Source organism: Mytilus edulis, chromosome 9 (assembly GCF_963676685.1).
Source record: "Mytilus edulis chromosome 9, xbMytEdul2.2, whole genome shotgun sequence".
In the NCBI taxonomy this organism is placed as follows: Eukaryota; Metazoa; Mollusca; class Bivalvia; order Mytilida; family Mytilidae; genus Mytilus; species Mytilus edulis.
In genome coordinates this window covers 46,032,937-46,050,205 of record NC_092352.1, presented here as the reverse complement: position 1 = coordinate 46,050,205, position 17,269 = coordinate 46,032,937, and the positions used below count along the sequence as shown (strand labels likewise).

The following is a 17,269-nucleotide window of genomic DNA, read 5'->3' as shown; positions in this document are numbered from 1 at the left end:
AGGTCAAATGTTTGTATTGAAAACAAAATAACCATGTTACTTTTTTGGTTGATTTTAGTACTAAGAGACAGTAACGGATGATTATCAGGGTTAACTTAAAATTAAAATAATAACTTAAATTTTTTTCAAATTCAAATTTTTACCCTTAAAGTCTACGAAATTTCGACTTTATCTGGAGCATGTAACGTTTTAAAACTTGTACTTTAACTTCCAACACTCGATATTCAAATAATGTCTCATGATTCGCTGTATAAAACGTATCATCATTGCAAAACGTCTTCTTTATTTACACAAAACGACAAAAGAAAAGTGGGCGACATTATTGAAATAATAATCAGAAAAAAATACCAGCGACTTTTAAAATTGAGTTCAACATTTACGGTATGAACTATGTCTTTTTCGTTCAAACATCGTTGTAAAAAAACAACGGAATTCATTATAGATTGGATTATGTTTTAAAGATCAAACACCTATTCAACTTCTGAAAAAGAAAATAATATTTCTATGGATTATGTCTTAAATTATTAGTTCAGACTGCATATAGCGCGTTTGCATTATTCTTATGTAATGGAATAGTACTTACAAAAACACAAAGATTGACATAAGTTTTTATTGTTTCTACGAAAAGATGAATAGGGTTCTACAAATTCAAATTTATTTCCTCAAACTAGGGTAATGGTAGGATAAGAATAACTTAGTAGTATTCGTCACTTAAATTTGATAATTTTAAATTACAAGAACACGAAGTATTTAAAAATTCTTCTGATATTAAAAAATGTATTCTGTCAGATATTTGTAACTATCAATTTTAGTTATGAAATCTAGATGTGACTGTCATAAAAGTGAAAAGTTTAGCGCTATACAACCACCAGGTTCAATCCCCCGTTTTCTGCATTTGAAAATGCATGTAGCAAGTCAGGAATATGACAGTTGTTGTCCATTCGTTTGACGTGTTTTATCTTTTTATTTTGCAATTTGATTAGGGACTGTCCGTTTTGAATTTTCCATCGGAGTTCAGTATTTTTATGACTTTACTTTTTTGCATTTTATATTTGACTTGCGGGTGCTTTACTTAAGGTAACAGGTACGTAAATGACTTGTCTTGTGATTTTTAAAAGAAATTGTATGCACGTAGAACTTATTAAAAGATAATGAAAAATTCAAGCTTTATTTATTCTGCAGTTTAAACCAATCCTACGATTTTTCTATAAAAATCAAATGTTTTTAAGGTATTATTTTCCTTTTCTTTTGATATATAATTTTCATGGGGTTACCGAGCTCAGCCGTTGAAAGGGTGTTGTTGACGGGAAAAGAGAGAGAAAAATCATGACGTCGCCGAAAGGATTACGCAACGTCAAGGTTATTTCAGCAGAATTGTAAAGACAACGACGGCCTCATTATTATTTGTTTGCTTATTCAAATGCGCTATAGAGCATATTATCCTGTCTGGAAAAAGGATTGATTACCTATTATTGTTTTTCGGTGATTATACGAGGTCTTTTAGTATTTATAACGTATTTCTGGAATGATTAAAAACACAATGTTAAAGGACATATGTTTATAAACTTATTGAACAGAAACGATAAAAGATCTATCATTAGAATAGATTCTCCGAATGACGAGATACATTCAATGTTCACATATTGGACCACAATTTTGCTACTTCACAATATTGGAGGCGAAATATACCGCGCAACGGGAAATTGAAACTTATAAGCCAAAACCATACTGAGAATGTCATGTGAAAAAAAAAACGAAATGGGGAAATGTGTCCATGGGGCACAGATGATGCGCCCACTGGCATATGATTTTATAAAGTGATATTACTAAAAAAACTTTAAAAGTGACGCCACCAAAATGTAAACTAGATCTGTGATTTGTTTTGGTAATCAGCATTGTGTATAAGTCTTCTAACATTTGTTTGAGACAAACTAAAATTAGAGAACGGAAACCAATTTTGGACGGTACGATGGACAGACGGACAAGTGAAGCAATGCACCCTCCGCTACGGCGTGTGCATAAAAAAAATCACAACATTTAACTTTTAATCTCCGATAGTTGCAGGAGATCATGCATATAAAATATATAAAATTATGGTTCAATGACACGAGAACATAACATAAACATAAACATGAACACATACTTCGATCCAAATAGTACTGGTCATTTGCAAAGTTAAGTAGTGTGTTTAATATATGACACGAAAGGAGATGTGGGATAAATGTAGATTATAGGCAAAAGACCAACAAAAAGAATATTTCAAAGTTTGTTGCATAGTATCCCTACTTTTGTTTTGTTCCGTTATTATAGTGCGGACAGTGCATAGATGTGAATATCTAAAAACAAATGTATATAAATTCAAATTATTTTTTTGTTTTTCGGCTTCGCCGCGGTTGCCAATGTTTTCTCGGGATATCAATCTGTTCTATCACCCACTCAGCTACGTGTTGTTATAAATTGTTTAACATAGACTTTGAACACACTTTATATGATGTTCAGATAAATGTATCCAATCTAGATTTTGAGAGCTGTAATGATCAAGCTAACAATATAGTGAATAGAAAAGCTGTGTGTGATTTTGAAGAACCGTCTTCGAAGGATTTTAAAGTATGCATTAGATGTTGCAGAGATTGGAAATCACCAACAGCATTATGGACCTCGTAATTTATGCCAACAATATTCATATATAAAAAAGGAGATGTGGTATGATTGCCAATGAGACAACTATCAACAAAAGAATATTCATGTTCGTACTTTAGAATTTTTTGCAAGTTTTGCGAAAATTGAGAAGAAATACGTACAGCAAAAATAAAAAAACTCTAATTCAAAATTTTTATAGCAGTATTTGCACATGTATATAAACAGTATCAACTGAAATCGAAATAACTGTAATTCCGATATTTTGCGCAATTAAAAATTAATTGATTGATGCCAGCAGAAATTTCTATATCATCAGTATAATATATATAATACTTTGCTAATTATGTTTTTTTTTGAAGTTGCGGTAAAGCCGTAATTTTCAATCAGCGGATCTATATTTTTCCCTTGCCGCTTTTTCTTGTTGAAAGCTTGTAATTCACAATGTTCCATTCAATTCAAATTGACTGAAAAGAAACGTGTATTCATTTCTTTTAAATTTTCGTTCATTTTGAAAGAGAGTTTTACTTCGGAGTTCACGTTTGTTCATGCGGAAGGTCCCATCACCATTAGTCAATACGATTCTCGTTCAAGCTTATTGTCACTTTCTCTTGCTTACCCGTTTGAAGTAATTTCCGACATTATATTTTACAAATTTCATGTCACACAGAAAGCAATTAAACTCTTTTGCTTTTCAATATTTATTTTTACTAAATATAAATTATTTGTTTTAATAGCACTAGTACTTTCATTTTCAAATTCTATTTATACCATATTGCGGACGTGAAAGAATGCCCTGTAAAGAAATATTTATGTTTATATTTGTATGAGAAAATGGTTATATAACAGTTATAATAGGAATATCAAATTAAAAAATATTAGACTAAGTATTAACCTCTTTTAATTTTTGTGTCGAGGATTGAATACGTCCTAGCCGTTTTCACTCACGTTGACAGTTGTTTTGGGAAAAATTATTTCTTTGAATGCAAATGACTGAATATAAGTCTATGACACAGTTTGCTTTGGAAGTTCAATAAATAAAACGACAATATATAGTGTAAGCTTTAATTTGTTATTGTGGGAGTTAGCGTGTGTACTGCATGTACGTGTTCACGATATTGTTATCAATATACTACATTTCATTTTTACGTCACATATGAACATTTCCGATTTTTTAGGTCTTTGCCGATTACCGGCGTATTGTAAGTTCATGTATGGACAGTTACCCCAAGGTTTAAACCAAATATTTCCGAGACCCATTCTTTGTACTTTAAACAGTTTTGTAGAAACATAATTTATATGCAAGTTTTAATTTGGTCAGCTAGTATTTAATTTAGTAAACCCAACTCAGTCGCTCTTCGGCCATCACGACATGCCAAGTTTCTTTCATTTTCATGGGAGGAAAGCACGGTTTAACTGTTACAAGATATTTCATTTTACATTCTTCAATGTTAGCTATATTTTTGATGATATGCATTTAATACTCTTCCACCAAATTGAATATATTCCGACATTTTGAAAATATTTTTTATGGTGTACGGGAGATAACTCCCATAGCAACAAACGCCTATTTTCCCGTTTTCCGCTAGAGGCGTTCGTTTACGTACCTCTCACCTTAAGACGATGTGTCATGTACCATTTGGTGCTGTTTTCATCTTGATCCATGACCGTCCCAATGATCAATTTTTGATATCTATGAAATTAAATAACTGTTTCTATCTTTAAAATGACTCAAACATTTTGTATGCGACTAGACTACCAGTACACGCACTGTGCCTTTCAACATTCTTTATGAATTTTTATCTTAAAATCCTTGACTATAAGGTCAATCTCGAATTAATTTTATCATGGTGAAAACTTGTATTAATCATAAAATTTTAATCCTTAAACTTAGTTTGTTTTTATGTCCACTCAAGACAGCTGGTAACTTAGAATTGGTGCAATCACGTTCGATTTAGAACTTTATAGTATTGCTGTGTCTTTGTTGCTAGCCTTATTTATATCATATAAATCTTTATTGTTTTTGTTTATAATATGTGATATTTGGAAAGATGAAGCGTTATCATAGGACATAGTGTCAAATATTATTATGATTCCATTTTTTTAAAACTCTATTCTATTGAATTACAGAAATACATAGAGTTTCAATATTCGGTATGAGTGTACCTTACTATTAGATAAAATCAGAAAAAAAATTGCAGATGGTATCGTAAGCATTCGTGATGCTGTACTGCTGAATTATGTTTTACTTAATATTAACATTTTCGATATTAAATTCTAAATAATATTTGCAAATTGATGATTTTAATTCGTGCTTCAATTTTTTTCATTTAAAAACCTGCATCACCAATACAACAGGGTATGAATTATCGTCTACATTCGAGGTGAATGTGTTTAAGTTAAAACAAATAAGACCATGTTTACTATATACATGTATATAGATATAATACATTTTTGATCTGATATCTTTTTATATGCATTACATCAAAATCTCGTGATCCCAATTGGAAAAATTATGTCATACATATTCTTTTTGATTAAAGACTATTTTCTTCATTAGTTTCTTTTTTCAAAGACAATATTTGAAATGTAAAATATATGGGAAAAATCATTATAGACATTTCTTTATAATGAATCCAGCAATATGCCAACATATTTATGAAAAACTCGTCTTTGCTAATGCTCCATACCAGCCCTTATCGTGGTTCCGATTCATTGACGATATTGATTTCAAATGGACAGATTCACAAGAACATCTTAATGAATTTCTAGAACACTGTAACTCTTTCCACCATTCAATAAAATTTACATATGAATCATCTATGGAGAAAATAAACTTCCTCGATACTACCAGTTACATCAAGAACGGAACTATTATAACGGACCTTCATACCATACAAACGGACTAACATCAATTCCTTTCCCCTTAAAGTTGCAATCCTAAACACTGCTCCCGTGGGAACCCATTCAGCCAGGCATTGCGAATCAAGAGAATATTCTCTACTAAAAACACGAAATATGCTAGACTTGGACAACTACGTAAATAAAGGCAACAGTAGTATACCGCTGTTAAAAACTCATAAATCCATGGACAAAAAACAAAATCGGGGTAACAAACTAAACCCGAAGGAAACGCATTAAATATAAGAGGAGAACAACGACACAACACTAAAATGTAACACACACAGAAACAAACCTAAACATCTAGTTGTTCATGGATACAATTACAACATCATTTATAGCGCTTTCGACAGAGCAAACATAACTAGTCGCCAAGAATTCCTAGAATACAAAGATAAGAATGAGGCAGCTAACAGAACACCCCTTGTACTCACTTACCATCCTGATTTTAAAAATGTGTCATCCATTGTTCAGAAGCATTCGTGACAAATTAGTGACATCTGTATTAGCAAAGCAGCCTACTCTATCTCCCGGTTGCTACAAACAATGTGGTCGAAGGAATTGTTTGTGTTGTTAAGCTGCCAATACAAGCAGTTATTTCATCAGCTCCGTTACTAAACAAATTTATACCATCTACTCTAATTTCAACTGTAAAACTGAGAACTCAATTTATATATTAACATGTGACACTTGTGACATTCAGTATGTGGGAGAAACCATGGACATATTTAATATTCGACTAAATAACCATCGTTCATTGTACAAAACCAACAAAAACTGTCCTCTCACAAGACATCTTCGTTCAACGAAACATCCTTTTGGTAATGTTAACTTTCCAAATCATAGAAGTCAACACCGAGTGGGACACCACGACGAGAAGGAGAAGAGAAAACTGTTGGATCCACCAACTCCACACTTAAAAACCTGATGGTCTTAACGAAAAAGACGAGAAAAGATACAGGAAAGATAAAGAATATTGTAATACAAAGCATCGTCCTTTTTATCCGGTAATATTGGCCAATGAACGTTGCTAACTTCAACTACCAATTATGTATTTTCAAGGCACTTAAATCCAAGTGCAACATATACATTGAGCAGCAAAATTTTCTTATTTTCATGGCAGCTAAATACAAGTGTAACATATGCATTGAGCTGCATCCGATTTCACCTGGATAGATGCACGCCTGATAAAACTAGTTGGTCTAGCAAAATATTGCGTTTATTTTCATCAATTTGTAAATATTTTAAACATTTTTATATTTACATACTAAATAGTGTGTTAAAATTACATTGTTAGGCAATCTATATACAAATAAGAATATATATTTATAATTATAATCGAAAAAAAGTGTAAACTTTTTGTTTTATATAATAAACCTGTTCATTGATTACCGACACCGCTTTTTTCTTTTATAAAATACATGATTATACCATAATGATTTACCTGGGAAATACAAAAATAACTTTTGAAAAATCAATTTTTGATCTGATATCTATTTATATGCATTACATCAAAATCTCGTGATCCCACTTGGAAAAATTATGTCATACACAGTCTTTTTGATTAAAAACTATGTTCTAGTTTCTATGTTCAAAGACAATATTTGAAATGTAAAAGATATGGGAAAAAATCATTATAGACATTTCTTTATAATGAATCCTGCAATAGCGCTTATTCCTGCAACAATCACAACAGGTATTTTCCAACCTTGTCTGAGAGGCTCTTCTTTTGTCTGATCAATTCTCTCACACATGTCTTCCGTATAGGCTTTATCTGTGCTGATTGCAATCCGTTCTGTTATTTTTTTCATCAGATTTTTTAACTGTTTTTCCATTTCATCCCCTGTGCATTTATTTTCAAATAAAACATATCTGCCTCCACAATCTTCAAGTAAACTTTTAACATCCTCTGGTAAGCTTTTAATGTATTGATGTTCATCTGGGTCTATACCGTTATCATCTTTAAACCTTTCCCTCCAAACATCTAAATTAGTGAAGAGGATGATAGCATACTTGAACATTTCTTTTCCGAACAAACACTGGTATCGAAGAGCTATTTTATGGACATCTACGGCGCGACCCATTTCAATGACCAGAAGGAAAACATTTACACCTTCATTTGCTATTTCCAGCCCCTTCTTTATTTCAATTAATAACTTTTCAGTTTCGACTTTTTCTCCCCAAACTCCAGGGGTGTCTATTACGTGGAGCCGATAGTCAAACCGTTCCACTGCTTGAGATCTGCTTTTTTCAGTAATTGGTGTACCGCCGGGACCAACTTTGAATACTTTATCACCGAGTAAATTATTTGCTGTCCGACTTTTACCAGCACCAGTATGGCCCAAAAGCATTATCGTTATCTCTCGTTTTGTCGGAACATCCTACAATACAAATATTTGTTTTTCACCTTTTGAGATAAAACAAAATGTGTATAATATCAGCTTAGAAATGTTACTTTAACAGTAAAATAAACAATCATATTCAAAAATACATCAATATATGTAATGTGACTGCTTGGTAATCAAAATAATTATCTTTTACGAAAGACAAAAGACAACTGTTATGTTTATCATATGCATGCCCTGTTTTGTGATACAACCCTAGATAAGACAGACAATGAAAGACAGCACGCGACTTAAGAAAACAATACTTAATATAGCCTAGTTGGCTCAGTGATTATGAGCGCTGGCCATAATGATGTCACAGATGCGAATTTTGATAACGCAAACTTGAGAATCAACATTTTCGTCATTTTCTTTAAATATTGACAGATAAAATCAGGTAAAGTGAAAAACGTTGATGATAATTCTACGACATTTATTCTTAGCAATTTGTACTTACCATTATTGTGGTTTCACTTTATCTTTTAAGTTTTTTGTTTCCTTTTTTCTACCTTGGATTTATGTATTTACTATCTAGTTTCCTTTTCTCAATTCTACTTTCGATATAGATCGAAATGTTTTGACTCGAGATAACAGATAACATCATTGACCAATAGAAAACAAAGCGCCTTGCTTCAAATTGAATATATTTCTTTTATCGACAAATAATCCAGGACCATTGTTGTAAGAAAAGAAAATCAAAGACAAAAGGTATCATACGACATACGACATAATGTTGAAAATAACATTTTTTCTATTAATGATAGAGTATTGTTAAAAAATTTCAGAAGGAAACATGGAATGGGCACTATAGAACAACAAAGATATAAAGGTCCCTTTATAATTACAGAGTATAGAGGAAAGGGAAATTTCTTAATGATTGATGAAGAAACAAATAAAAAAATTGGGCCACATAACCAAAAATCTCTAAAAAAGTGGAATGACCCTGTAATGAATGAAAGCATTGGAAGTGAGACATTAGATAAAAACAATAACGTATCTGTACATGAAAACTTGACGGGTAAGAGTTTTGAAGCTTCAGTTACTGTACATACTGAGAATTTTCAAACTCAAAATGTTGATGTTGTGGAGAAAGATTCAGATATAGATTTAGGGGAACAAGATGATGATTATTTTCCTTCTGCCCAGTCAAAAGTTATATCACCAATTAATGAAGCTTCATTTGACTTGTTTGATGTGTCATTGAAGGAAATGTTTTCCCCTCCAGGCACCGCATATGACAGTGGAGATGAAATTGAAGTATTGAAAAAAGACATTCCAATTAGTCCAGTACCTTCAAAACGCCGTTGCAAAACGATTCGCCAACCTAGCATATATGAATACTATTAATACAATATTCATAAAGGATAATGATTTATAATTGAACAAGCAATAGAATTAATAAATTAACAATTTATAAAGTATCTCTGCAAATTGGAATATAGCTTATGTTAAGATTATCTATCTATATATATATATTAATAACCAAATAACAATTTTTTTTTATTATTCTTCAAAAATATGCATGCTGCATGTTTGTGTGATGTAACTTTTATAAATTTGAACAAGAATTTTTATTATGGACAGTATTCTATAGGGACAATTAATATTATCCATGAAATATTGTGCTGTTGACAAAATTTAATATAAAATATTATTAGCAGACACGTTTTCATAGTGATATATTGTCATGGACATAATTTCATAGTGAAATATTGTCATGGACAAAATTTCATAGTGAAATATTGTCAGTGACAAAATTTAATAGTGAAATATTGTCTTTAAGGCGGTGACAAAATTTCATGGACAAGCACAATATTTCATAATGAAATATTGTCCTTATAGGGCATATAAATAGCTTTTTGTGCCCTCCATTTTAATTCGGTGCAAATCGGATGAAAAATCAAGCTGCCAAAGGCAATACATGATTCTGATTGACCAATGAACAACCATCTCACACTTAACTTATTATTTAAATGTTTTGATAAAACAAGTTTGATGATTGAAAGAAACCCTATACCCCCTTTCGTTTTTAAATAGTTGGCATACATTCTGGTGTTGACATGATTATCAATTCATGCAATTATATGGTCATTGTTATAAATTTCCTGTTTACAAAACTTTGATTTACTTATCCCAGGAAAAGATAACTTAAGCCGTATTTGGCACAAATTTTTTGGAAATTTGGGTCCTCAATGCTCCTCAACTTTGTACTTGTTTGGCTTTATACCTATTTTGATATGAGCGTATCTGATGAGTCTTATGTAGATGAAACGCGCGTCTGACGTACCAAATTATAATCCTGGTACCTTTGATAACTTTTTAACCATTGGAAAACTCTGCTTGTCATTACAAATCAATTATACAAAATTTGAAGGTATGTTTTGTTTCATTCAAATAATACTGATTAAGTACCGGCTTATAAGAAAGCTCGGAGTTCTTTTTATTTTGGTATGAAAATTATTAAAAGTCCAACTACAAAATATCTTTAGATATTTATCGGATGTCACACTTTGAGGAAAAGATGGATGTACTTTGGCCAAAAATGGTTTATTTTATAAATTGTTACTTGGATGGACAGTTGTCTCATTGGCACTCATACCTCATTTTCTTATATCTATATATAGTTCCCATTGAAACTCTTCAGAAAATCATGTTTACTTGTACCTTTTTTAAACGGTGCATTAAGTGCTTAACAAATTGCGCATTAACATAAAAGTTAAACAACTCTCTCTCTCTCTCTCTCTCTCTCTCTCTCTCTCTCTCTCTCTCTCTCTCTCTCTCTCTCTCTCTCTCTCTCTCAAATGTCTTAATGTATCAAAACATATTGACAATTGGAAGACTCTTACGTGCAATTATAATGCTAATTGACGTTGCGACGAAGGTCACACACATTGTTAATGTAATCAAGTCTTGATAAAATCCATGATAGTGTTAATATGAGTTATGTAATATGTAAATTTCTCAAAAGTTATCATGAACATTTAAGGGGTTTATTAGCCAGGCGTGTTATGAAGGCTCATAAGATATACATTCTTCAAATTCGATTTTTTTTTTCTATTAATCAATCAAATATTTTTAGATGCATGAAAGAAATTTCTTCTTGTCTTCTTTAAACAATGAAAGTTGGAATAAGAGCAAAATATCGAAGAGACTTATAGTTAAATTATTTGTATCAATATTTACTTACCGTGATTGTGAATTAATTGTATCTAATGTATTATATTTCTTTTTTGCACTAAAAGTAGTGTATTTCCTTTCGTGTTTCCTGTTCTGAATTTTAGTTTCGTTATTAATAAATCATTTTACAAATATGGTTTTCAGAGGTGTTTAATTATAATTCTGGTACATTATGCAAGGCGCTGACAGACAATCTATTTATAATTGATCATATTAACCTAACAGTGACTATAGAAGTTACGTCTAATAACCACAGAAAGAAATGATACTGGGCAGTTACCTATATGCATCCGCATGCATGCAACTAAACAAATGTTTATATTGAAATAAACATAGGACACATCTATAAAATAGTTCAGTACACAGCCTTAGTATAAGTTGGCAGGGTTGATTTATCTAAAAACCTTCTTGTTGACAAAAAAAAATCCCACACAAATTCAAGAAATATACAAATTCCTAGAGACAAATTCAATTTATAATGTGTGTACCAACAAAAGAAAAAACAAAACATATTATTTCCTTTTCAATTGAAAACGTATGTTTTATAAGTAAGAACTTTAAAATTTAAATCAAAATTTTAAACGGATCCGTTGTCCTTCAAAATCAGTTCAATAACTTCCATCAAGTTAGAATAGATCATTTGTCGGTATGCACGAATTTGCTTTACATTTTTTTTTTATCTACATCTTGTTTTAATAAATCGACGAGCAGAAGTTTTCTTTTTCAAACAATTTTCTTTCTAGCTCAATGTTTTGGGAGTTTATCTAGAAATAAGTAAACAAAAAAATGTCTTACAAATATGGTCATTCGTAGCTCAATCACCAATTAAAACAATAGGACAGTCATTACTGTACCGATAGACGATAAGCTCATTAAATATGAAAAAAAAACCACAAGGATTATAATTGTGTGAATAAGATTTTTCATCTAAATAAACAAAACAGTTGAAAAAACTAATTAAGACCAAGATGGAGGGTATTACTTTTTCTTAAATAGAAAAATCACCAAATGTGGCTTAAAAAAAGACAACCGTAGTTTACCGATGTGCAACTCTGGTAAATTGGTAAGGTTGAGACAAACCAAAGGAACACCCAACACGGGGGGAATCGTATGAACCCGAAAAGAAGCTAGACCGGGTGTGTCGAAATGGTTATTATCGGTACTTATTTTACCTCATTAGATGCGATAAATGTCACTTCTGCTATGCATGCACCAATGCAACACCTGTAATGACAAATCCAACTCAGTCGAAATGTCACCACCATTGTGTATTGGAGACAATCGGTACAATTTCAGATTAAGTCAGTGGTTTTTACTCATAACTTTATTTAAGTTCTTTTGTGAAGTAATAGTGTGAACATACACGAGGGTAATGTAACAGCTGAGATATGTAGACACAATACGATGGGGTAGAGGGTAAGTTTCACAGATGATATCGGATATGTTCCTTATGTCGTAATTACAATCCCCTTCCCTTTCGTGAATGTGACCTACCGAATTAGACTATTTAGCGGATTTGTTATAACATGAGCAACTCGACGGGTGACACATGTGGAACAGGATATGCTTACCCTTCCGGAGCACCTGAGATCAGCCCTAGTTTTGGAGGGGTTCGTGTTGCTTATTCTTTAGTTTTCTATGTTGTGTAATGTGTACTATTGTTCGTCTGTTTGTCTTTTTAATTTTTAGCCATGGCGTTGTCAGTTTAATTTTTCGGTTTATGAGTTTGACTGTCCCTTTGGTATCTTTCGCGCCTCTTTTACTGCTTAGAAATGGAAGGTGCTTATAAGCATTTTCCCCGTGGGTATCACCAGTTCTATAGTCAGTTCTTTTTAGTCGACATGGAATATGATTGATTCTTATTCTTATGAGTCTTATGTACTCGAAACGCGCGTCTGGCGTATTAAATTATAATCCTGGTACCTTTGATCACTTTTTCCCGAATATATAATACATTTTTGTATTGCATCATTTGAAACATTAAGGTTTTTACCTGTAAGTTAAAGATTGTCATAACCGTATTTGGCACAACTATCTGAATTTTCAATAATTTATTCTATTCAATTTCTTATTGATTTGACCTAACATTAGATTTAATTTGAGTGCTCCTGATGAGTCTAATGTCGTCCTATGTACATAATTGTAAGCCTTACACATTTTTGTAAACATTGTTGTCCCTTTTATGATAGGGGATTTGTTTTACTCGGCACGCAAGAACAAAACCAAAGACAACGCGTGATATTTGAAATGATTATTTATGATTACCTTCGATATCATGGTAAACTTAAAACATAAATATATTCGGAACTAATTTTTTATATATTATTTATAGATATATTATTGTGTGTCATGTAAGTAGATTACTTCATCAGGACACGGTGGTGTCCGTTTGACATCAGCGTAACTGTTAAAGCATTTGATGACAGCTCTAAACTATACGTTATTAAGTTATTTAACATGACCTTCACCTAACATTAGTTTTTTTAATATTAATCATGTTTTTCTATATAAAAGAAATAGATAGATAGATCACTTCAAAAAATCTTTTACCAGAAAATGCATTGTGTTGCTGATGCTGATCATATATTTGACTGTTGATTGCAATGTCGTGGTATTTTGAACTTTTGGCCTTATCTTGAATCTTATTATGTATTAAATTGATATAAGGAATATGAATACATAATTTCCTGACGACGTGTCTTAACTGACACTTTGAATGTGTGTACGTTACATAAAGACGACTCTTTGCAGACGATTCATTATGTGCACTTGACATAATTTAGTGTTATTTTACTGACACGTATTTGTCATTGTCATACATGTAACTTTGGAATCCGTATAAATGACTTTTTTCATAAGTGCCATATAGATACATCACCCCAAGACAATCAAACTTTTGTCTTGTGGTACCATGTTAAAAGTCCGACTCAGCGTGTCTTTTTTTTAACAAAGCAGGATATATCTATATAGCTACATGTCATTAAAAAGTCAATATCCTGCACATGTTCATAATATTTGCCGCTGGAAATAAAGCAGTAATAATTCAATCAATAAAACATTTACAAATAAGTTATTTGAAAGTCTGCTCTATGGTCGGGTTGTCGCTTTGACACATTCCCCATTTCCATTCTCAATTTTATACAAACATCTACATAGGCTTCGTTGTAGATTGACAGGTAAAAATATCCAGTATGCTTTAGAAAGATAATATTTACCCTTATTCACTTATCCTTGTGTTTTGATAATATATTTCATTTTTCTGTTTGTATTTTACCCGCTATTATTTTTCTGATTCTGTTTTTTACCTGTGTTTATGTATTTACTGTCGCGCTTCCTGTCCAATTATACTGTCGATATAAATATATATGTACGGTTTAGTATGACAATCGAAAGTTTATTTTTTATGTATAGCCATAGTTGAGTGAAAGAAAGTTTACATATATCACGCATGGTTCAATAGTCATATTATGAATATTGGTGTTCAATATTCATCTCAAGTTTTGAAGAGATAGAAAAAAGTGAATGTGTTTTGCACACTTAGTTTTCTATGTATAATAACAATGGTAACTACTTAAGATTTTGTATTATGCCTGTGTATTGTCTGTCTTCTTATATAGATACCTTACTAGTTTTTAGCAACTCATCATCCGTTGTCTCGCTAACAAAAAAAAAAATGCCAACATGTGTGTATTGTCGCCATGTTTAGTCTTGTGGACAACGGTATACAAATCTGATAACCATGGTGTTTTAAATTTCAAACAATCTTAAAAAAAAGTTTATTGCAGCGAAATAAATAGAAATAATAGAAATACATTCAACGTCGATATGTTTTACTTACTTAATATATAAATTACTAATCGCCATAGTTAAACATTTATTCGACAGGAATTCACATCTACGTATTAACCATGATTTTTTCATACCAATATTTGAGTTGACTTTTTTTTGTCTGGGGGTATCTACTTTCAGCGCGAATGTAAACCTTTTAAAAATGTCCAATATTTTTGCTGGAATTATTACTGGATAAAGGCATAATTCTTCGAGGCATAAACCTCCATTGTATTAGAATGAGAATAGATAAATAACATAAACTTATACTGTTTTATAAATTTTAAATGGGATTGTATCCCTCATTTGGTAGAACTAGCACTCATTTTTTCTCCTATAATGCTTTGTAATAATCCCCATCTTAATATAAAAGTATCCCAAAGTATGTTTGAAAGTTGACTAGACAAATGTTTAATGACTGATAATTTGTTTTACCGAACTATTATATTTTATCATATGTTTAGTAGTAAATACAGTAGTTTTGCATATGTGATAAATAGCCTGCTGTTTAATCCATATCGCGCAACTTTGATGCGCACCCTTTATCGCATACCCTTTATCACACCCCTACCCTTTATCGCATACCCTTTATCACACCCCTACTTTTTTTTTTTTTTTTTTTTACATAGTCAGTTTTGGTTTTTTTTTTTGCTTAAGAAAAATTTCCTCAAAATAGGTAAATTTTTTGAATGACGTCATTGTTTGGTATGTGACGTCACGAACGTCGAGTTTTCACATTGTATGTGACGTCACGAACGTCAAGTTTTCATATTTTTTGGCACACTAAATGCAACTATGAAAAATACAAAACACACAAATTAATACAATAATAAACAAAATATTTTTTAAAACAACAGCACGCAAATTGTAAGGTAACCCAGGTGCTTCGGATAAGTAATTGAGCAGTTCTTTTAAGGCCTTTGAAACAAGACAAAAGTAGAACTGAAGGTAACCCTTTGCTATGGATCAGAAAACAGTTCATATAATATAATACTCTTCTGTTGAAATATATGATAAAGTGTATAATACATGGCAAAATCCGTATCACATGCCGTATCACCCTCGACCAATATCATCCCTCGGGCCTAAAGGCCCTTGGGCTGATATTGATGTCTCGGGATGATACGACATATGATACGGATTTTGCCATGTATTATTCTCTATATATCATTGTCAGTTTATCAGTAATGCTATCAACCTAAAAATCATTTGTTTGATCAACTGTAACTACCCTGTTGAGGATTTCTCTTTATTGTCCTAATACGACTGATGTAATACAGATTCCGTAATCACCATTGTTGATAATAAAGATGAAATAGATGATGACTTATTCCTTTTCAGAAATATATTATTTTCATGGATGGTATACATGTTGCTATTTTTAGATCTGTTCACAAATATATTAATGACACAAGTACTCGTCATTTTGTATTTTTTTTAGTTCACAAATTAACTATAGTGTCTCTTCCAAACATTATTTATATATTTTTAATGACTTTAAAAAGGTGATATATAAAATTTGATATAAACATGCCTTCACACTTCTACATGATATATTTGTTGTGATGCACACTGTTTATATGTATTTCTTTGTGTATGCTCATAAATAGCATTCCGTTTTCCATTATAATGCTAATATTTCAGATCCGGCTGTTTATATATGATGAATACCTTGAACGTTTTATATAGAGATAGCTTGTTAATGATGTGTCTGTTGTTCAATCTTTTTCATACTTTTATGAATAAAATATGCTTAAAATCAGAATCATTTGGGTTCTAAATATTAAACATGACTGCACGACTTATAGATTTAACATCGACAAGATTAATGTAGGACACAAAGTAAAATAATTGCTTAAAACACCGCAAAAAAATCATTCTGATTTCGGTCATGGTATTGTCATAAAGTGCGTTGAAATGAACCGTGGTAAACATGGTATAGCAAACATCAAATTACCTCACAAAATGTTATCACGCACTATAGTCAAATAGTTTCAAATCGCGAATCTTCAGTTGTAAATCTCAAGAATTAAAATAAAACAGCTATTTCATATTAGAAATGTCGGAATTTAATCAAATTAAATCAATATATAATAGATAGAAGTGTCCTTAAACAATAGATATATGAAACAGAAATTGAAAGTACATTTCGGGTATTTTCCAGAAATCCATTTGTTAGGGATATGATCAAATATCTTTAGCACATCAAAAATGATAGTCTGCGACGGAAAATGTATTTTTTGTTGTGTAGAACGGAAATTACTCTTTGAATCCGTTAAATCGAACAGTACAATTGTTTGATTTGAAAACAAAATAATCATGTTACTTTTGTTGTTGATTTC

General features: G+C 31.4%; 1 protein-coding gene across 1 annotated transcript; it reads right to left on the bottom strand.

Moving 5' to 3' along the window:
- Positions 1-6,840: 6,840 nt before the first annotated feature.
- On the bottom strand, positions 6,841-8,553 carry LOC139490336 (GTPase IMAP family member 4-like). Its single transcript, XM_071277156.1, has 2 exons — positions 8,380-8,553; positions 6,841-7,919 (listed from the first exon to the last, which is right to left on the bottom strand). Exons 1-2 carry the CDS (start codon positions 8,380-8,382, stop codon positions 7,173-7,175), a joined length of 750 nt encoding a protein of 249 aa, XP_071133257.1. The 5' UTR covers positions 8,383-8,553; the 3' UTR covers positions 6,841-7,172.
- Between the last annotated feature and the right edge of the window lie 8,716 nt (positions 8,554-17,269).